Source organism: Thermobia domestica, chromosome 2 (assembly GCF_964235325.1).
Source record: "Thermobia domestica chromosome 2, izTheDome1.hap1.1, whole genome shotgun sequence".
NCBI classification, from domain to species: domain Eukaryota; kingdom Metazoa; phylum Arthropoda; class Insecta; order Zygentoma; family Lepismatidae; genus Thermobia; species Thermobia domestica.
Genome location: NC_137455.1, coordinates 183,974,939 through 183,997,426, shown reverse-complemented (window position 1 = coordinate 183,997,426; position 22,488 = coordinate 183,974,939). Strand labels below are relative to the sequence as shown.

At 36.2% G+C, this 22,488-nt stretch overlaps 1 protein-coding gene across 1 annotated transcript in view; it reads left to right on the top strand.

The window, feature by feature from the left end:
• The window catches only part of LOC145678092 (uncharacterized), a gene marked incomplete in the record, with an annotated part of 443,224 nt that overhangs the window by 305,307 nt on the left and 115,429 nt on the right, over positions 1-22,488 (top strand). Inside the window, 1 exon segment of the mRNA XM_081748227.1 lies at positions 17,254-17,440. Within this exon segment, the coding sequence (XP_081604353.1) occupies positions 17,319-17,440 (122 nt within the window).

Below are 22,488 nucleotides of genomic sequence, written 5' to 3'. Positions count from 1 at the left end.
ATAACCAGGAATGAGCAGGTATCGTGAGTCACCGCTGTGCGTAACACATAGCTGCTGTTTGTGTGCATTTCAGTGTTCAAAATGTCGAAAGTAGCCCTTTCTAGGAAAGAGATGGAAAAATTTAGTGAGTTTGGGTACAGTGTGTTTTCAACAGATGGTTCTGTACTGTTTCGCAGAGTCGCACGTGTTTGCCTATAGATCCCAACTCCTGAATTTTTCACCATGACAATGCAAGTGAGAGGTGTTCTTGCGAAACAAACCATGACAGCAATATCCCAATCTCCTTACAGCCCATATTTGGCCCCAGTTGAGTTCTTTTTGTTTTCGCGTCTCGAAACAGCTTGAAAGGGCATCTTGGGACTGCTACAAATCTATATAAGCAGCCATGGAAAGTGTTTTGCAAGATATTTCTCTTTAAGAGTTCAGGAAAGCTACGAGAACCGACCGACGAGCTTCAGAACCACTATTGACAGTGTATTGATACTCAAGGATGTTATTTCGAGAAATTTTAAGTGATGTAAGTATACCTTGAGATAAAACGAATTCTATTGAATCTCTCGTTACTTTTCGGACATAACTTGTATAACAAGTGTCCTAATAGCTAACTACCACGAGCTGTCATTGAGAAAACTCCTGGAAACGATAGCGAGTTGGACTGTTACAAACTAGTTCAGGAGGGCAAGAAATTAATTGCCTTTGTGAGTAGAAATAGAATACAAACCACAATAATAGCATTTTTTTTTTTTTTTTTTTTTTGTGGTGGTGGTAGAGGAAGAAATGGTTGAACAGAGCCTTTAAATAAATACATAGATTCAGGCCGACTTCTCTATTCCTTCGTAATTCTCATAGCTATTGTGAAATAAAATGAAAAATTGAAATCTTATAAGTTTTACGTCCCATACAGTTGTGCCGACTAGGTTAAAGGAAACGGTGATAATGAGAAATGAATGAAATGGTAGAATGAAGAAAGTGGGAGGAAACGGGAGAATCTCGAGAAAAGCCAAGCACACGGTGTTTGTCCACCGCAAAGCTCACCTGGCGCTAGCTGGGATCGAATCCAGGACCCATGCAGCAGAGGTGAATGCTGTACCACTGAGGCATCGCGACCCTGCTATTGTGAAATAGTCTGTTGTTATTCCTAATCTACTTTCCGTTTTTAGTTTTCTATTGAACCTCTTCTGATCTAACAATTTTCTAAATGGGATTACGTTAGCCTTACTCTACATACATACTGCACATATATGACTTATGGAAGATCACGCGTTGCCATTGAAAATCATCATTACTTCAGAAAAATAAAAAAAGATAGAGAACCTTTCACTATGTTTGGTTTATGATCACTAACTCCAAAAGCCGAACGTCAGCCTTGACCAACGGTTGGAAGAAAATTGCTATGGCTATCTATTGGTACCGATCAGAATGAATTCTTATGGTATTGCACGACTGTGGAAGGCGTTTGTCACTAGATATGTCCTTCCTTAGCAGATTCGAGATGCAATTTAAGGAACCTACAAGATATGCATCAGTTCGACCATCATCCATCCGCTCATGAAGGCTAGACTTCGTAGAAAGGAACTCTTCTCCCTTTTTTTGTCAAAAAAATCAAGGTTAATAAACCATTGTCGTGAAGCGAAGCGTAACAACCACCAAAGTTCTCTGGAAAGTCTTCCGCGGTAATTAAGAGATTGGTTTTGTAAGTATTTTCTTTTCCAAAAGCATATATGGCTAATTTTATTTTTACTTAATTTCCTATGCTTTCATTAGTAGGATATGGTTTTCCACGGTAGCTTGTGACTCTGTGTGTGTGTTATTTCTTACGCAATTTTCTCTGTACGCCTACTTCATTCACTCAACTGACTTCTTCCTACTTCGTGTTGTTCCCGTCGTCAGGAAGAACAATTTTCTCATAACTTTCGAAAGACAACACTGCTATAACATTGCAGTTAATGTGTTTTGGCTGATGATAGTATCCCTCCCTTCTCCCTACCACACTTCGCTAAAATAAATTATGCTCGGAAAGAATTCACACTGAGGTTCTGTATGATTGTATGACTTCCATTAAGAGAAAAGCTCCCCTTATGTAACTATAATGATATTGAATATGCTACGACACGTTCAGAGTTGGAACCTCAAACTGATTTTCGTTCTTGTGATTTTCTTTGCCTCACTACCACTCTCGAAACTTAAGATAGGGTCTATATATATACTTTCGAATACCAATATCATGGTCAGAAACCATTGATACCATTGACCGATGTACCATTAACTGCTTGATCATCGTTGTACTCGATAGTTTTTTTTTTTTTTTAATATATTTTCCAGTACTTCAATTAATCAATCGAGTTTGATAGTCTCTGGACATAGATTTGCAATGTCCAAATCCAGACATTGCGTGGCTCCAATTTCCAGAATGCTTAACACATAACCACTAATAAAAATCAGTAAAAATGTAAAGGTATACCTCCTACCATCAACATTCGGTCCGGATCATTATAACTGTTATCAAGATAAAACTCTACACTTTGAAGAACTCATCCAATACATGAAGTAATATGAACTCGACTTCCTTTAACCTCAATAGCCATGCAAAAATGCTGAATTAACACTTAAGCCGCATTATAGACGACGGTAAATCCATAATAAATCTCGCTCTCACTGGGAATAAATCCGCTTGATTGGAGTATAGCATCCTTTTTCATCACCGAAGCTACATGAAACGTGGAATGTGGAATTGAAGAAGAATCCAAATCACCGTAATAGTTCAAATTTCAGAGTTCCTTCACCGGGAATCGGTCCGGTCCATTCGTACGCCATCTTGACTCTACTACAATGTTTCACACAATTTGAGATTACGTTATTGATGCTGGTAAATGTTTGATTCATTTAGCTACTATAATTATAGCGATTGTTATACTATTATACAGCATGAAGTTATCGCTCAATTCTAAGAAATATATATATATATATATATATATATATATATATATATATATATATATATATATATATATATATATATATATATATATATATATATATATATATATATATAAAATTCAAATGTGAGAGGAAACAAGTAAAATAGATATTAAAATTAAAATGTTCTTTTTCGGCTTGTCACTGTTTTAATTAATTTTCTCTGAATCTCTGCTTAAAATTTCAGTGAGACACTAACCGTATGGAAGCGTTTGTTTCATTGTATTTCTATTTGAAATACCTTCAGAAAAACAAGAATAACGAAGTCTTTCTTTAACCATAAACAATCGCAACTTTTCAGTGTGGTCTCAACTGTGAGATTTTTCATTAAAATCATAAGAAACCTTTTGCAATACATCGGAATTCGCCAGAACCTTTGTTGAATTCATGTGTGTAAAACGAAAAATAATAATCATAATAGATATTTTGCCACTATTGGCAAGTCACTTGCCGTAAGCTGAGAAGCTTCATGCAAAAAAGTAGGGATGGAATCGAGACGAGACGAGACGAGACTTTGTACAGTCTCGGTCTCGTCTCGGTTTAAAAATAGCTGTCTCGGTCTCGGTCTCGTCTCGAGTCAAAAATCGCCGTCTCGGTATCGGTCTCGTCTCGGTCAACAAATGCTTGTCTCGATCTCGGTCTCGGTCTCGAGGGCCAAATCTCGGTCTCGTCTCGAAAGTCTCGAAATAAATAGGTGAAATTAAAATTGTAAAAGTATTATTATTGTAAAGTCTGGCGTTTCTTCTTATTATTTTTGGCCTTATTCTTGACTTAGAATTATAGTATGGTGTACTTCTTCAGAGCTAATTTGCTAGCGCTGATGCCTTCCATGCGTGTGTTCCAGTTTCAATCATCAGTGTGTATATCATATCTGAGATAAAATTCTAATAGTAACCCATATTTCACTTTCAGCAAAAGACTTTCTCATATGGCCTCAGTACTGCCTATACAATTAAACTCTATTAAATTAACTTCAGTACTATACAGTAGTTTATTTCCTTCTTTAGAATAAGAATTGTTCAATACATTCTAACTTATAACGCAACACATAGCAGCATGAATGTATTTAATCGTACCGAAATTGAAATTTTACAATTTCTCATTTATTATCCAATACATTTTGTTTTGACTGTCATTTTAAAAGCATAATATAACGTTCATTATCTGAACAAATAGGGTAAATTATTACTACAATATATTTTGTTTAAAATTGATCAAATGCTTTATTACCGTTTCACATCTACGTGTTTAATTGACACCTTATAACACGAAATTCCTGAACTTTGTGATGGGAGCTACGGCACTCATCTTTGCTATGTGTGGGTTCGGGTTGCATCACGAAACAAGTTAGATTCAAAGTCAGATGTTTCGCATAGTTCGCGTCTAAATTTAAGTACATTCTGTTTCTTATACTAGTTCCTAAAGTTGTAATGCATTACATACGCATACGTATATCCACTGCCGTAACATAGATTAAGCTTATTCCTGAGCTCTTAGCGGTGCATGTGATCTTTATTCGAGAAAACCAATTGTGCGTTCATTACGTTGAAATTTTATATTGATTGAAAATTACTTGCGAAACATAAACATACATATTATATAAGTATATAGGTAATTCGAGCTAGCTGTATGTGTTTTCTCTCTCTCGCCAAAACAAGTGATTCTTAACTTTCTAGTTTTCTTTTGTATTCATTTTCGTATTTTTTTTTAGCAGCATGAAGTATTAAATAGTCAAAAATATTTTTTTTTTCGCTGTATGACTGTCGTTAAATTTTGGATCCAATTTTATCCCACCTTACCTAGTAAATTTATACAGTATATATATATATATATATATATATATATATATATATATATATATATATATATATATATATATATATATATATATATATATAACATTAATGGTAGACTATGTTAAGTCACTTTTTGGTCAAATTGAGTTAGAATACTTTTTTTTAATAGACTATGTTCTTTCTAGTGGTATAATAATGTAAGTCTAAAGCCATCTTATTACTTTGTAACTACTTAGTATAGTTTGAAAAACAGTATTATAGTTTGAAAAACAGTAGGCCTATCTTAGTTAAGGAACCGGTTTTTCGCTTCTCCTGTAAAATTACGAAATTATGACTTGGTTTAGTTTACCTCTGAGGTCTTGATATAAAATCATCATCATCATCATAATCAAGCATTATCAATCCATTGCTGGATTAAGTCTTCCCAAGTTTTCTCTACAACTATCTATCTTGGGTAATTCTTTTCCAGGTTACTCCCCAGTGGTTCCTGATTTTTTCACAATTTCTTGTATGCGGACATTTCCTAGGCTGTTTTTGTCACGTGGTATACAATCTAAAATTGTTTTCGTCTATCGATCATAATTTCGTCTTGCAATATGTCCATAACATTTTCCGATCTATTTTAAACATTATTTCATTAGTACCAGTCATTAGTTGCCAAATAATTCATTTCTATATATATGGGCTACAAATTCATATCATCTACTTTTGGAGCACAGATACGCTACTTTTTGATCTTCGGATCTGGCAACACGGACTCAATTATTTAAATCAACACAATGTAAGAACCCCCATTTGCTGTAATGGCTAGTACGCTTGATTTTGGTTCGCATGGTCCCGAGTTCGATTCCCGGTGGCGGTAATGTTCAACGACCGAAGTTTTTCGGATTCCACTATGATCAGTAGCTCCACGTCTCCTTTAGCCGCCCTAGCATAATCGTGAGACGCTAAACTAAAACAAAACAAACCAAAAATCAATACAATGTGTATTACTAACTGTAAGTCTTTGAATAATTGCATATAGCTATATGATATGGATCGAGTTTGATGTGGTCGGTGGTCAAACTATAACAAATGAAATGCAGTTAGGGCGTAATTAAAATTTTAATAAAGCAGTTTTTTAATGTAAAAAAATACACCAGGCCTAAGGCTTAGGGAGAACAACTAGTGCTACTGAAAAGTTGTCAGTTACGTTTAATTTCAGTTACAATTTGCTTTTACATGTATTGCTGGAACGAAAACTTTGACATTAACATTATAAGTAGACCAAAGACTATGAAAAACATCGTGTTTTGAAAACATTGTTGCACCATAAAACAAATTACGAGTAATTTTAAAAATTTTGCACTTTAGCTACGTTATTTGCACTATATTTATAATAATATTTAGCAGTTTATTTAAGTTCGCAACACTGCTTAAAATAATGTAACTGCGACTTGTTGTAATTAAAACTACTGAACACTAATGTTATAATGTTCCTGCCATTTGAGTTATTAGAGATCTCCAAAATGTTGATGTTAGTGATATGTATTGTCCTTTGTTACACTGAATAAGATATGTGCTTTTGTGGTTTAATTTAATATCTAAATTAGAAATATGTAGAGCTCTTTCGTGGCTAAGCAGTTAGCCTATGGCGTGAGAGACCCGGGTTAGATTCCCGGCGGGAGCTCATGTGGTTTAAATTCAACGTTAATCAGTAGGTTCTGTCTCATATAACCTCGCTGCTGAAAGAGGCGTTAAACTCAATTAAAAAATTAAATGAAATTTTTGAGTTTTACGTCATACGGTTATTCCGGTTAGGCTAAAGGAGACTGTGATGATGAGAGATGAATGAAATATTGGAATGAAGAAAGTGGGAGGAAACGGGAGAACCCCGAGAAAACTCACGCACTAAACTAAATTAACTGAACAGAAATATGTAATATCAAACGTAGTGCAATTTGAGAAATTACAACTTTATGTTGCGTTGGCAACATTGCTTGTTTATCTAGTGGTATTGCAGAGTACCTGGAAGAATTTCCCCTTCCATATTTCACACAGCATGTTAAAAAAATTCAGCATTTTTAATATATATGACTATTACTAGATGAAATACCCATTTTTCGCATGGGACTAGTATTTGGAAGTCAAGGCCTGTGGGAGTATCACTATCTCAGCAATCGCGAAAACTACTGTATGTATTTGACACTAATATCGGTCATTTTGTTTTATTTTTACATGTCTGGGTACCCCCTCCCCAGCAGGTGAACCCCGGCCCGCATGCACTGGTAGCTGAATTTGAAAGTCATATCTAATGGAAGTGACACCATTGATCTCAGCGACCGCAAAAACTATATATTTGACACTAATATCGGCCATTTTGGATTACTTTTACATGTCTCGGTATCCGTCCTGTGAACTCCGGCCCGCAGCTGAATGCGGTGAATTTGGAAGTTAATGCGATCGAAGTTTCACCATTGATCTCAGAAAACGCGAAAACTATTTGACACTAATATCGGTCATTTTGTATTATTTTTACGTCTCGGTACTCCCCTCCCCCGCAAGTGAACTTCGGCTCGCATGCACTGGTAGCTGAATTTGAAAGTCATCGCTAATGGAAGTATCATCATTGATCTCAGCGACTGCGAAAACTAAGTATTCGACATTAACATCGTCATTTTCTACCCTCCTGATTCAAAATAGAAAAAAACGCTTCTTCTTGGTCTGAGGCCTGGGACATGATACTTGTCACTCAAATTTCGTAACTCTTGGACTCTCGTCTGGTCCTCAGGCCGCACACAGGCAATCAGAAAGACAGGCACGCAGACACACAGACAAACAAACTCTTCCTTTTACTTATACAGTAAAACCTGTCTTCAATGGACCCTTTATTAAACGGAAAACTGTCTTAAAGGGAAATATTTCATGGTCCCATGGATTTTGGAGTAAAAGACATGTAAAAGTCCCTTCATTAAGCGGAAACTGTGTTATGCGGACAACGGAAAGCAAAATAAACCTTTAACGGAAAATTCTGAGTTTCAGACTACATCGTTTAGAAAATTTTTAAACATCCTGTGAGAGGGTAAACATATACTGTCTGCGATAAATACTTCGTTTTTTTGTTAAATCTTTATGGGCAGTGTTGACCTTCGTCAATCACTACTCATATTCAGCTCCCACAATTTTTCGCTAGTCCTACGTAGCATGTCAGCTGTCAGTCTTCTTTGTAGGCGTACTTCTGTTCCGCTTGTGTTGCAACTAGCGACAGCCAACAAAAATGAGAAGAAAACTGACAAAACAAAGTTCTGGAAAAAAGGAATTGAGGTAAAGCAGAAGTTATATATCTCCACCACGTGTCGTGAAAAAAAGGAGAAAAGAGTTCAGAGGACTTTCAAAATTCCAGAGAAAGCTTTTCTGTGTCCTGAAGTATACCGCAGCCAAGTAGTAGCAATGTATGCAAAAAATCCTGCTTGACTATTGGGAAAAATAAAGGAAAGTGTGCACAGCATATTTTGTGTTTATTTTAAGTTCTTTTGGGTATTAATCCGTAGAAGGAAAAGGTACTGTAATTGAACAAGTTGCGTACATCAATATATTTTCTCATTATGTCCGTTATAAGCATATATATATTTTTTTTTAACGGAAAGGTCTATCTTCATTAAGCGGAAACCTGTCTTTAACGGAAATTTTTGCGAGTCCCGCTCGATTCCGCTGAAGACAGGTTTCACTGTATTAAATATCTATACAGGCGAGGATCCAAGGGGAGTGTTAAAGGGGTTATGCCTCCCCTTGACGCTCAGCTATACACTGTATAAAATGGGCTTCAATCCTACTTCTTTCTTTACACTGGATAAAATATCAAACTATGGTTTAGCCCCTCCCTCGATCATATCCTGGATCCGCTAGTATATATATATATATATATAAGTGTGTGTGTGTGTGTGTGTGTGTGTGTGTGTGTGTGTGTGTGTGTGTGTGTGTGTGTGTGTGTGTGTGTGTGTTGAGAGAGGGAGAGAGAGAGATGACTATACACATCAGCAGTGGATTTTGTTTCGGGAGAGACTTGAGAACGAGTAAGAAATATTTGTGTTGTACGTGCAATGCGAAAAAATGATTACAAGTCTATTTCGGGAGGGGCTTCAGTCCGATAGCCATCCCCTAAATACGCCACTGAACATTAGTCAACCGTTCCCATATTACCTAATACAGCAACGAAAGAAATTTTGAGTAAAGGTCAATCTTAATAGTTGTCTATATCAATATTCGAGACGAGACCGAGACTTTCGAGACTGACCTAAGTCTCGTCTCGATTTATAGAGGTCCGTCTCGGTCTCGGTCTCGTCTCGGTAGATAAAAGGCCGTCTCGGTCTCGGTCTCGTCTCGGTATATAAAAGGCCGTCTCGGTCTCGGTCTCGTCTCGATAATTCGAGACGAGACCGAGACGAGACCGAGACTAGTCTCGGTCTCGGTACCATCCCTACAAAAGAGTCTTCAGCTAACTTTTCGTCTTCACGTAAACATTTTCTGTTTTAATTTCGTCCATCAACTGAAGCTTTTTTTTTGAGCCCCATCTTTTCCCTTTCACTGTACCTTCTCATCCATCATGATAAAGAGTTCCTTCTCAACCAATGTTTCAAATACTTTCTTTTCCTCTTAAGTATACATCTAAAGTTGTTCCTTTCTCTCCTACTATTTCTAATAAATCATACGTTTTTCGTTCGACCCATCTAATTCTCTTCATTCTTCTCCACGCCCATATTTTGAAAGCCTCCAATCTTTTTTAAATCGCTTTCGAGTATTGTCCTTACGTTTCGTCTTACGGTGGCGATGACATTTATTATAACTATTATGTGGCAATATATTTGTCACTGATTCTTTGTAATTTCACTTAAAATTTTACAATATGTATATTACAAGTAGTATGTGTGTCACCACTAGGAAAAGACAAACAACAATTAAAACAATTGGCGAGTTCTCTTCCAGCGAATCAAAAGCTTTTAATCGTTGTTTTTGCAATGAACATCTTAGAGTCATAAAACTCTATTTTTATTTTCTCGAAAACTGCGCATGGGAATATATTCTTAAGTATGTTGTATTGTTCAACTCGAAGCAATCTATCCAGCCATTTCTGGACAGTACTATAGTTAGCCAAAAATTAAAGTTTAAGAGTTAATCATAATTTTCGTCTATATCTCATTAACCATATATTATATACTGTTGTTTTACTAGTGTCCTAACGCAGATTCGATTCCTGGTGGAAACTATCGCGGTTCGGAGCCCACATTAAGCTGGAGATCCACATTTCATATAGCCACGATGCTGAAAGGTACGCTAAACTCGAATCCAACTACTTATGAGAATGGTGGAAGGAAGTGGGAGGAAACGGGAAAGACCACGTACATGATGTTTGTTCACCACAAAATTCACTTGGCGAGTGCTGAGAGCGTACTAGAGACCCCATGCACCAGAGGTGAATGCTCTAGCACCATCTGAGCTACCGCGGCTCCATATTATTATTTATTGTACAGTCTGAGAAATGATCGTGGAAGATAAGAAAAGGAAATAGTCTAACCGTTTATTGAAATAGTCTATGTCCGTCTGATAGTACCGTGAAAATCCATAATTAGGATAGCCAAAACATAGATTATCGCGAACTCAAGATTGAGAAGGAAACACACTACCGCCACCCAACCTCACTTCGACGTTCAAAAATATGTTTTATTTATTTAGTTTTGTAACAAGGCCTATTTTGCAATAAAAACGACACATATAAACATTTTTTTTTTCTAAAAAATATTTTCTGAATTGATAGAATCCTCTATTTTTCTACCTAATTTGCTTGCCGGTTAGCGAATATTTATCGTAGCGAAGAATGAGTTTTCGGATACCCGTCTCATAGAACTCTGTTGCTGGTGATAACTAATTGTTTCTGGTCGTTTTAACTTTTTCAATGGTATCTAAACGCTTATCGCTGAGGAAGATATTCAGATGGTGAAAGTAGTAGTCACTAGGCGCAAGATTTGAACTGTAAGGCGGATGATCGAATTCCTTCCAGTCAAAAGATTTGACAAGATCTTGAGTTTCATATTATCGACGTTTTCCTCGTGTTTCTTGAACAATCTGACCTGCTTTTGCACTTTACTGTAACTCACTGCATTGCCACAATTCATCTCATATATCTGGCGATGAAGATTCGCAACTGTCATGCTTCTTGTTGTTAGGAACTGGGTAACTAATCGTATTTCTCAGATGGCGGAGCCCTCGAGTTTCTTAAATATGTTAACCTCACACTACAAAATGTATAGAATGACCGTGAATGCAATGGCGTCCGATTAAAAACAAGGGATGCCGGAGGCCTGCGAGCGCACTCATTAAAATTTAAAACGGTATTCACAAACATATCTTACTTTAAAAAGTAACCCTCGTAGTAGGTACTAGAACAAATCAAAGATTCTAGTCGATATTGCACTTATTAAACCTAGTAATTACAAATACATTTTAACTAAAGATGAACCATGAACAATCATAACAGGAACTTGTTAAATTCAGGTTGCCTATCTATTCTTACCAATAACAAGCCAATATTAATCTCATGAACAAGTTTATTCCAATTAGCACGTTTAAAACATCAAGCAATTAGTTATGAAATTGTACTATATAATATCCCCCAAAACTGTATTTCCAAGTTGCTTCAGAACACGTGACTAATCTGAATAATTATCCATTACCAACACTTGACCTTCAAAACAGTAGTAACTTTAATTATATGCAATTATTACATTGGTTTATAGAGGAGCCATCAGAAGATGGTCCTTGAAATTTCTTACCACGTGCGGAGGCAAAAAGCAACCCCTACGTTGGTGTTACCGTGCTAGTGTTACCAACCACGGCCACTCTGTTTTACACCATTAAAAAATAAACTGCCATTATAGATACACCGAAAAAGCCTTGATACGTAAATAGTAGGAACGCCACTGCGACCTGTCTTTTCTTGCTGGCTAAGACTAAGCTTACCTTTTTTTTTTTTTTTAAATCAGTAAATCTGGGGACGTGTGTTAATAAACTTTCAGTCGAAATTGACTTTCTGTTTGCTAAGATAATATATTAACAATTTCAAACATATTTTCTTTTAATCGTTGAAAACAAACATTTCTATATTTCAGAGAATCAAAAATGAAATCTTCGGAATACAAGTTATCCTATTAATACTACAATCTGATATCCATCTAATAGAGTAAATGTGCTCAACTAAAGCATTTTAATTTTAGAATAAGAGATAACAATAAACTATATGTCTATTGGATAGATATGGAGACTGAAAGGGTTAAAAGAATTGTAAATTCAGGGATGTTCGGGAAAAGGGGACGTCTGCTAACTTTAGTGTAGACCTACTTTATATTAGCACGTAAGCGTATCCATGCTTATCCCGATATCCACCCTTATCCGGAAGAGGGAACGAACGGAATAATCAAGGAGAGTGTCAGGTATGGATTTGGAAAAAAGTTCACTCTTCCTTTAGATATCTGATAGGTTTTCACTGTAAGTGCGCACTTCACTTACTCTGATTGTAGACATAGGTGTATTAACTTCGCAAGAATGTCGTAGATATCAGCTATTCAATACAATAATATTATTAATAATTGAAATTTTGCTTTTAGGTAGTTTCGGTGTAAAGGAATTGACAAAGGAAGAAAGAAAAATGGAATAATATCTTAAACACATTGACTGTCATCATATCTGTTGACTATTATCACCTATGCGCCACGGACAGCAGTCCGCCAATAATACTTTGGTTTCACCTTTGTTTTGGCTGCATAAATGTATAATTTACTTTGTGTGTGGTTTTGCATATAAGCGGAATGAACATTAAATTTTGACTTCTACGCGTTATGTAATTGGATACACACCTATAGAACGAACGAGGCAAAAGTGCAATATATTGTTTGTGTATGGAAAATCATACATGCGGCGCTACACGAGAGAGCCATGTATATGGTTTACGTGTTAATTCAGTCTTATGTATGTATGCTAAAGGTGGTTCCATGGTTATGTTAAATGAGATGGATAATAAATAAAAGTAAACAATTACGAAAGAATTGGTGAAATGAGAATATGGAAGGAAACCGGAGAAAACTCACGGACACGATTTGTCCACCTCTAACTCCTAAAGCCTGGGATCGAACCATGCATCCTTCGAGCTAGAAGTGAGAGCTCTACCACCAAACCCCTTCTTCCAGAGGAAGAAAGGGAAATTATTATAAAGGAACTCTCTAGTTGGAGTAGTGCTGCTTTCCTTAATTTTGGGTATTGAACGATTTAACTGAAATGATTTTGAGTGCGCTACTAGGTTAGAATACTTACCATTGATATTGGAAATGTAAAATATAGCAGGGCTCCCCTGCAAAAAAGTGAACTAAAGATTTGCTTCATCCAACGGCGTACATAAGGGCGGTTCGGGATTTGAATCTCCCTTTGATCAAAATATTATGCAGAAATAAACATTTACAATATTAACATACGTATACAAGCACCTGGAATTGCATGTATTTGGGAGATTGAACCTTTCTTACGAACTTCTCCGTATGTCACTGCGTTCATCTGTTACATCGAAGAGATAATAAGTGTCATGTTGCGGTAGTTTACACATAAGTACATGTATCATGCAAACTCTTATTCTCTTCTTTCCACTCCTATCTTTCACGTGGGTATTCTTGAGGGTCAAAGACAATAAATGGTTGTTGATGCATTCTTCAAAAAGACAATGATTTGGAGTAAAAGGTATGCAGGATCAGTCAGCTGGTAGGTTGTTTGCGAGCCAAAAAGAATCCCGGTCGCGGTCATCGACTAGAATGGCCAGTTTATGCGCCGCTAGCCACAGCGAGTGACCATGACCTGCAATCACTTTGCCATCAGAATCAAACGACACCAATTGTGATTCTCTTACAACTCCGAAGCATTCGGTTGTTTCTAACTTACGCCCAAGGATATGTTGCAAATACAAGCAAATAGGAGTGGGTGGCTTTATTGTAGGGTTAGGGGAGACACTCAAATACATATTACAATGATAAATTACTTTTTTATTATATTCTTCCCAAGAAAAAATAGTCATGCTTAGCAAAGTATGAAGTCAACAGCAGTTGTAAAAATTTTTGAATTCTTTTCAATGTTAATATGCAAGTCTTCACTCTTCAGTGCCGGCCGGTAACCTCAAGGACTACTAAACATACGTGTGAAACATTGTTTTAATATGTTAAATGCAATGTATCATAGTTCTTAGAGCATACGAAAATTAATTTTGAATAGGGAAAAGCGTGGCAGTAAGATAAAAAAGTTCTATCATGTACTGTGTTTGATATTTGATGGTATTATTATTATTATTATTATTATTATTATTATTATTATTATTATTATTATTATTATTATTATTATTATTATTATTATTATTATTTTACTGGTGATAATTTTACCCCTTCTGCTCATAGTACATGAAGAAAACCTCAAAGAAATAACACAAATTCAATAGTAAGGAGAGGGGAAAGGTTGAATAAGAAAATTAGGGTTAGAATAAAGATGCCTGAGGAACACCGAAAGTGGTAAAACTTCAAGCTATGAAAGAAGTACAAATTAAATAAAAAAAATTAAATGCAACGCAAGAAAAAGAATTGTTGGTTGTAGATAACTAAGGAGATATGCCAAAGTATATTATATATTTATGTTTATGAGTGTTTTCAGAATGATCAGATATTAAAGTTATATTTAGTGTATAATTATTGTTTGATACTAGTGTTTTATTGTATTCCAAATACTATAAGTTTGACTCATAAAAAGTATTTACAAAAAGAAAATAAGTTTATAGTGTATTTAAAAATTAGAACGTTGAACGTCTATGGAGATAGCTGGGGTCGATTTAGAAAACTATTATCAACAAATTTAAAAAGTTCGTTACTGAATCCTCTATCTATGTGTGTCTGTTTGTTATTTGCGATTTTTGAATTTTGAACCTGCACTCGATAGAGTATCAAAAACTACCTTAGAAAGTGATTAAATTTTTCGCGACACTCTTACCGTTCCCGAGATATTGGCCAAAAAATGTCCGACTTGCAGACATTTAAGGAGGCTTATATCGGGAACTGTAAGTCATAGAGAGGTCATATTGGTGTTGATTGATACTTAAGAGGATGGTAAATATTTTGGTACCAAATAGTAGGCGATGGCCACTGTCTAACTGGCCACTGGTTTAACCAGTGGCCATCAATTAATATCGGTAGCAAAATGTTTACCATTCTCGTAGATTTTGATTAATACCAGTGTCATATCTCTATGCCTTACCGTTCTCGTGATATTGGCCAAAAATGGCCAATTTTTTTTACATATTTAAGGAGCCATATCTCGGGAACCGTGAGTTATAGAAGATGATATTTGGTGTTGATCAATACCTAAGAGGATGGTGAACATTTTGGTACCAAATAGTAACCGGTGGCCACTGATCAACTAGCTACTGGCCAACTGGTCACCGTTCTCCAGATATTAGCCAAAAAGATTCGAATTTCGGGAGATTTAAGGAGTCATATCTCGGGAACTGTGAGTCATAGAGAGATGATATTTTGCAAGAAAGAGAAGGAGGTGCGGATGAAAATATTTACTTTTACATGTAGAAACAATGACAGTTATTCTTCTTGCTCCATCTCTGGATTCTTTTTAAGTTCTTACTGGCAATGCTCTTGGAGCATTTTCAGCTGGTTTTCTTCTCGAAACCTCACCATAAATTATTTTATCGCGGGTCAGAGAAAACGTATTTACTCAATCAAGAAGATTCAGGGAAAGTCAGGGAAATCAACACCAGAATTTCAGTGTGAATCCTGTAAGTGTGTGCACCTTGGTAACTATTATGTCAACTTAATATGACATGTTCACAATTTCAAATAGTGGATAAATACAGTTTTAAATTCAAACAAATTAATATATATTTTCACTAAGTTGATGTCAAAAAGAGCCTTTTTTTAAAATAGTAAATAATACGGTTGCTTTTGCTATTGAGATCAATGAATTTTATAAATATATTTATTTTGAGATTAATAAAAAATATTCCTATCCTTGCATCATGTTCAAAAATGATCAAGTAGCAAACTTAAAATGTGCATTGTTGACATAAAAGTAAAGTAGATGATCAAAGTAATTTACTGCTACTAAGGAAAGCAAGCATAATTTTTCATCTTGAAATTGAAGATTCTCTTATTTAGATTGCGTGTACTATATCTTTCTATTTAAAAAAAAAAAAAAAAAAAAAAAAACTTTTTGCCATTAATTTTAACATGTAAGAGAGTTGATTTGATTGTTCTGAGTAATGTACCCTACGTCAATTTTAAACATAACCCAAAGGATCAAGACAAACACATTACAATCAAAATGACATTTGGCATTTATGGGGTATCAAGGACTGCTGCTTACTTCTTAATGCAAAATGCAATAAATATGAATGTTGTCTAGTTGTAGCTAGTATATAACAGTTTGGAAGCAGAAGTCTTGAGTTTGAAAATTTCAGTTAAAGCATAAATGGTCGTTTAAAATGATGTCTCAGTCGAATGAGAGACTATATGACCATTTCCGCATTCTATTGCATCCTATTGGCCTAGTAAAAGTTGACAGTCACTTATAAATCAAATGATTGCATTTCTTTCTAACAAGTGGCACTGTCACAGTGTTTACCATGTGAAGGAGTTTGATTTGTTCAAAATTGAAATTTGAATTTTTTGCATTTCCCCTCACCATCCATTCCCCACTCCAAAACTTTAGTAAGATGAATGAATTTTTGAAATTAGAAAATATTTAAGTCTTTAGAGTTGTAGAAAGTCATTTAGTTTCGTTTTAGCGTTGTAACCCATGGGCAGATTATTAACTATTATCCATCCTGAGCAATGTACTAACCCGCTAATCTCATACACCACTGTAGATATTCTACCTAGCAAGGCTGATGTTCAGTGGCGTATTTAGGGGGGGCTTCCGGGCTTAAGCTCCCCGCGAAATCTTACTTACTATAGTAAAGTATACGAAATATCTTGTAGAATTTTCACATTTTCAGGCAAAGCCTCCCGAAAGTTAGCAAAGCCCCCCCCCCCGAAAAGAATCGTAAATACGCCACTGCTGATGTCCGTAGTTACTCCCATAGGAATACACGGGAGACCAATTTTCGATTGTAAATATCTTGGGATCAACTCGATGGATCACGCCCATCAACAAACTCGAGTTCTGACTTGTGACCCTCTATTTCCTGTCCAAATTGATAGAGACCCGTCGAGTAGTTCTTGAAGTTTTTTTTTTTTTTTTCTCGTCTCTCCCAGACGGGCACCCGTATAAAGTAAATCAAAACTCTTTAGGAAAATTAATATTGTATGAAACTTTGGCTCAGACATTGGTCTGTTGGCACAATAGTGTACTATTCTGAAATATTTTTTTTTTTTTATCTTATATTTAAATGTGTTCTGTTGTTTCTTATAGGTCACAGAATGAAGTGACCAACAAGAGGAGAAGAAGCGGTGCGGATGTGGAGCCGACATCCCACAGAAGAGGATGCTTAAGTGGCTGACCGCGTCTCGGCCGAAAGTTCCAGAGGAGATCGTCACCGACGACCCCTTGGCTACCATCAACGTCACCAAAGCAACTGGACCACTAGAGATCTACGCCGTCAGCAGGTATTTCTTTTTTAAGTAATTTGAATATCCTATCCAGGAGTACAATCGCAGTTTTACTTTTCTTAGGTTATGTGTAGGTGTTTCGTCTAACTTAGCAGCTCAAATTATCTTCAAGAGAAAATCTTCCAGTTTAACATTCCACGATTATGCCCTTCAGGCTAAGGGAAATGGATGATTAAGGCAAGTGAATGATGGTATGCTTATGATATTACGTAATATTTCAAAAATAAACTATTCTCTTTTTAAAAGTTTTATTGTTTCAATGTGAAAAAAAGAGAAGTGGGCATACTGACTAGAACTATTTACATCTCTGGGAAACAACGTAACTGAATTATGTAACTTAATAAATTGAAGGGGTTGTGAGCTAGACAGATAGAAAACGACTTTAAGGGTTCTTAAAGTCATTTTCTATCTAATATCCGTAATATATATTTTTATGCGTAAGGAACAAATTGTGTATGAAAACAACAATCACCAGATACAACTCAGAGGCCATTTTATACTGGATATCTAACGACAACAATAACAACGGAAAGGATTTGGGAAGGTATCGCTTATGGCCTGTTTAGTAGGTACCATCGCGGCATTTGCCTGGTAGGACTGAGGGAAATCCCAGTCAGGATGATCGGCAGTGGGAATCGAACCCACGACCTCCCGAATGCGAAGCCAACGCTCTGCCTCTTGAGCTACTTCGCTCGGTTTAATACATTTTTTGTTGAATGCAAATCGTTGCGATTTCATGTTGGTAATTCCCCACCATTTGAGTTCTCTGTCTGTAGCAGAAGTACAAACTAAACCAACCTTTGTACTTTCGAGCGACGAAAGAAGAAAGTATTGTGATTGTGAAAAAAATCGAATTTGATATTTCAACGGATGTACATGTTTCATGACGCATACCTACCAAGGAAGTTATTTTACGACATCTTTTCGTCCTGATGTACATTTCACTAGAGTACGCCGTTCAACTATCTAACCAAATTTTAAGTTTTAAGGTTTTACTTAATATGTAATTCTTCAGGTTTTTTTAGATTTTCTTCCTACCCTTAAAATAAGGATACATTACTGAAGGGTGAAAATAAAAGAAATGTAATTTTATCACAAACTGCTCTTAACGATTTTCTTTATATGTCATGAAGAAATTATTCAATAACAACACCGTACTGTGGTATAAGACATTTCTTTGGATAAAATCGAAAAGGGTAGTTTATTTTTGGTTTGAGCTTTTTTTTCGGGACGATTTTCTCCAAAAAAAAAAAAAAAAAAAAAAACAGGCGATTTTATTCATATTTTATTAATAACCTTACAATATGACATAACCCGTTCGTCCTGAAAAGAATGTGCAAAGGATAGTTTATTCTTGCGTTTTTTTTTTTTTTTTTAGGGCGGTTTTCTTAAAAGCGACTCTGATGATTTTCGTCATATTTCATAAACAAATATTTTATTATTAACCTGACAATATGACATAATCCAATTTTCCTGAAACTTTCTACGAGGAGTAGTTTATTCTTTTTTTTTTCGGACGATTTTCTCAAAAACGACTCAGGCAATTTTGTTCATATTCCATAAATAATTGTTTCGTTAATAACTTTTAGTGTTGTATAAATTATTCCTTACGATAAAATTCGCAAAAGGTAGTCTACTCTTAGGAGTGACTTTCTTTTCAGACTACTTCACCAAAAACGACTTAGACGAGTTTGTTCATATTTCTTAAATAAACATTTCATTATTGTTTCTATCATGTTGCATAAAATCAGTTACATCAGAATATCCGTAAAAAGTAGTTTACTCTTCGGGTAAGGTTTTTTCAATTTTGTAAAATACTGCTCATACGATTTTGTTGTTATTTTATAAACGAATATTTCATTAATAACCAATACATATGGAATAAGTCATTTCTTAAGGAAAAATCTACAAGAAGTATTTTACTTTTGGGGATGAGTTTTCTTTGGGTGAAGTTTTCCGAAAAAGCCTTATAATTTTGTTCGTATTTCACAAGAAAATGATTCATTAATAAGTGCAGCACAACATGATTTAGTTTAAAGAATTGAAGCGAGAAAGTTTAGTGTAGTGGCCTTTAATTGATTCATAACTGTTAAAAGGAATTAAACCATTCGCGAACTGCCCATTGGTCGAACGTTTCCATCAATACCATAAATTAGCCTTTTGCCATTCATCACCAGGTGTCAAAAGGAAAACTGACCTATGTTTTCCTTGAATGAGGTTAGTCTTAAGTCTAACAGTAAATATTGACGTTTGAGAAAGAGTTAATTTTGTTCGTGTGTAGATTGTGTAACTTGTTTCTTAATGGTGACAAGTAGAAGGAAAATATGAAATAAAATGTGTATATGTTCAGTCTATTTACAAGGATATCCCATTCCTCCTTAATTGTGTGGGCATTTCCAAATTTTGTAGTGGAAGTAAGACAACATAGTCTTGCCTTTGATGGTATCAACGGAAGGGAGGATCACTCCTGGCCAGTAAGCGCAAGCCCAAGTGACAGCAAACCCTATTGACGATAGTGAGCCCAACTGAGAAACAGAAAAGTGTTTTTGGGTACTTCCCCGCAAATCTCGCAGCACCTGGTCCTGGGTACAGATCTCTACCTGCTCCTCAGGTCCCGCATGCACTAAGTCTACTAGGAACATGCAGTGACATAATACGTTAGTTCCTGGCTCGTAGTACTCGGGAGAGATTATCTATCTACCAGGGTTCTGGAAGAAAAACTTGAAGAAACGGCGACTAATAGCGTTAGTAAGTTTGAAAGGGTGTAGATGGATAAACCTCAGGAAGCTGAGAAAACCATCCCACGTCTAGATTCTAACATATAGAAAAACTGCGATGCCCAGCTGACGACCGAACAACGAAGGGCAGAAAAGCAGATGCCCTACTGCTGGTAATTCAGGTTGGTCGGAATTGAGTTCGAGCTAGAGAGGGCGCGTGCCTCAACAAGAGCGCAATCTCGAGCGAGTGCGAGCCCCATCGAAGGACGTGAGCTCGAGCGGGAATGCGGCGTAGGATCGAAACTGCGTAGCATCGAAACTGCGTACGATCGAAAAATTCAGCTCAAAACCTGTTTCGATCCTACGCAGTTTCGATCGTACGCAGTTTCGACGCTACGCAGTTTCGACGCTACGCAGTTTCGACCGTACGCAGTTTCGATCCTACGCAGTTGCCCTGAAATAATTTAAGTTTTAATCATGCGCTCAAAAAATATATTTTTTTTCTCTCTCTTTAATTTGTTTAACCTGTGCAGCTATAAATTAGGGTTATATTCATGGACTCCACACGACCTAAACTGCGTAGGATCGAAACTGCGTACGGTCGAAACTGCGTAGCGTCGAAACTGCGTAGGATCGAAACTGCGTACGGTCGAAACTGCGTAGCGTCGAAACTGCGTACGATCGAAACTGCGTACGGTCGAAACTGCGTAGCGTCGAAACTGCGTAGGATCGAAACTGCGTAGGATCCACACTGCAGGTAGGATGGACAAGTTACAGGCGTATGGATTGAGAATCAATTATGATTTGTAATGATGACTATGTCAGAAGTGTAATACTAACTTTGAAACAGCTTCGACGGAATATAATGTAAAATAGTTATGTAATATGAAGAATTTAAAGTAATGAAGAATATGATGTATAATGAATATTGAAGGATAATAATAATAATAATGTTTAACGAATATTTCGATTGTAAAGATATTATTTCTAAAGGCTATCAGAAAGTTAGAGAAACAAAAGTCAGATAAAGATTCATATGCTGTTCTGTGTGTACTTGTCTGCGTAATATGAATGAAAATTTATATGATTTTATGTACAGCTTAACGACCTAATCACCAGTTATTCATATGTATGTCAACAACGTTACAATATTGTACTTCGCTTTGGGAGTTTCTCATTTGTACGCTGAACCTCAAATCGATTTATAATTGGAACACGTACCCGTGGGGGTAGGAGCATTTCAATGTATTCCGTTACATTTCACAAAAATATTTTTAACCGTAAAAGATTCGAAATTAAACTACTATTCAAATAGAGAATAAAATTACGAAAGTTTACAACTATTACTGGAAATCAATGCTGTCATCCATTTTGAACATTTTAAAAGAACATAGTTTCTAATGTATTGAAATTTCATTTCTTATGAATAGTTTGAAACGTTGTAAATAGTTGTAAAGAACCTGCAGAAAATTCGTCAAAATCCTCCTACAATGGGGAAGCCGTGTTAGACATGGAGTTAGTGGATGCAGATGGTGGCATTGGAAAAGTCCGGGTCTCCCGAGCACAGTGGTGATATCAGAAACCGGGCCCCAGCCATGAGGCTCCAGAAAAATGGGGTCCCGAAGTTTTGGGCGCGGGTTCTTTCTATACGCCTATTAAACATGGAATTGTATGTGGGTGGGTGGTGAAGTTTTTAAATGTTCGGGTCGTCTGAGCACAGTGTTAACGTCAGAAATTGGGCCCTTGTCTCAAAGGTCCAAAAATGGTGTCCCGAAATTTTGAGCTTGGCTTCATTATAGTTTTCTTTTAAGCATGGAGTTATTGGATACATATTGTGGTGTTAGAAAGCTCCGGGACCTGAGACTCCAGAAATGAGATCCCAAAAGTTTGGGTTCAGGTCTCTTTTATTTGCCTATTTAACATGGTGTTGTACTATAGTGTTAGCGTTTGAAAGGTCGGGGTCGATTAACGAAAGCGGTAATGTCAGAAATTGGGCCCTGGCCTCGAAGCTCCAGAAAATGTGGTTCCGAAATGTTGGGCTTGAGTCCACTCTATTTCTCGTTTCAGCATGGAGTTGTTGCATACAGATGGTGACGTTGGAAAGATCCGATTCCCCTCAGCACAGTGGTGGTCAGGAACCGGGCCCCCAACATGGGGCCCCAGAAATGGAGTCCCAATGTTTTGGGCATGAGCCCCTTCTATACGCCTATTAAACATGAATTGTTGTACGAAGGTGAAAAACTTGTATCTTCGTAAAAAAAAAAAAAAAAAAAAAAAAAAAAACTTGTATCTTCCTTATAATTATTAGATAATAATCTCAGCTCCTAA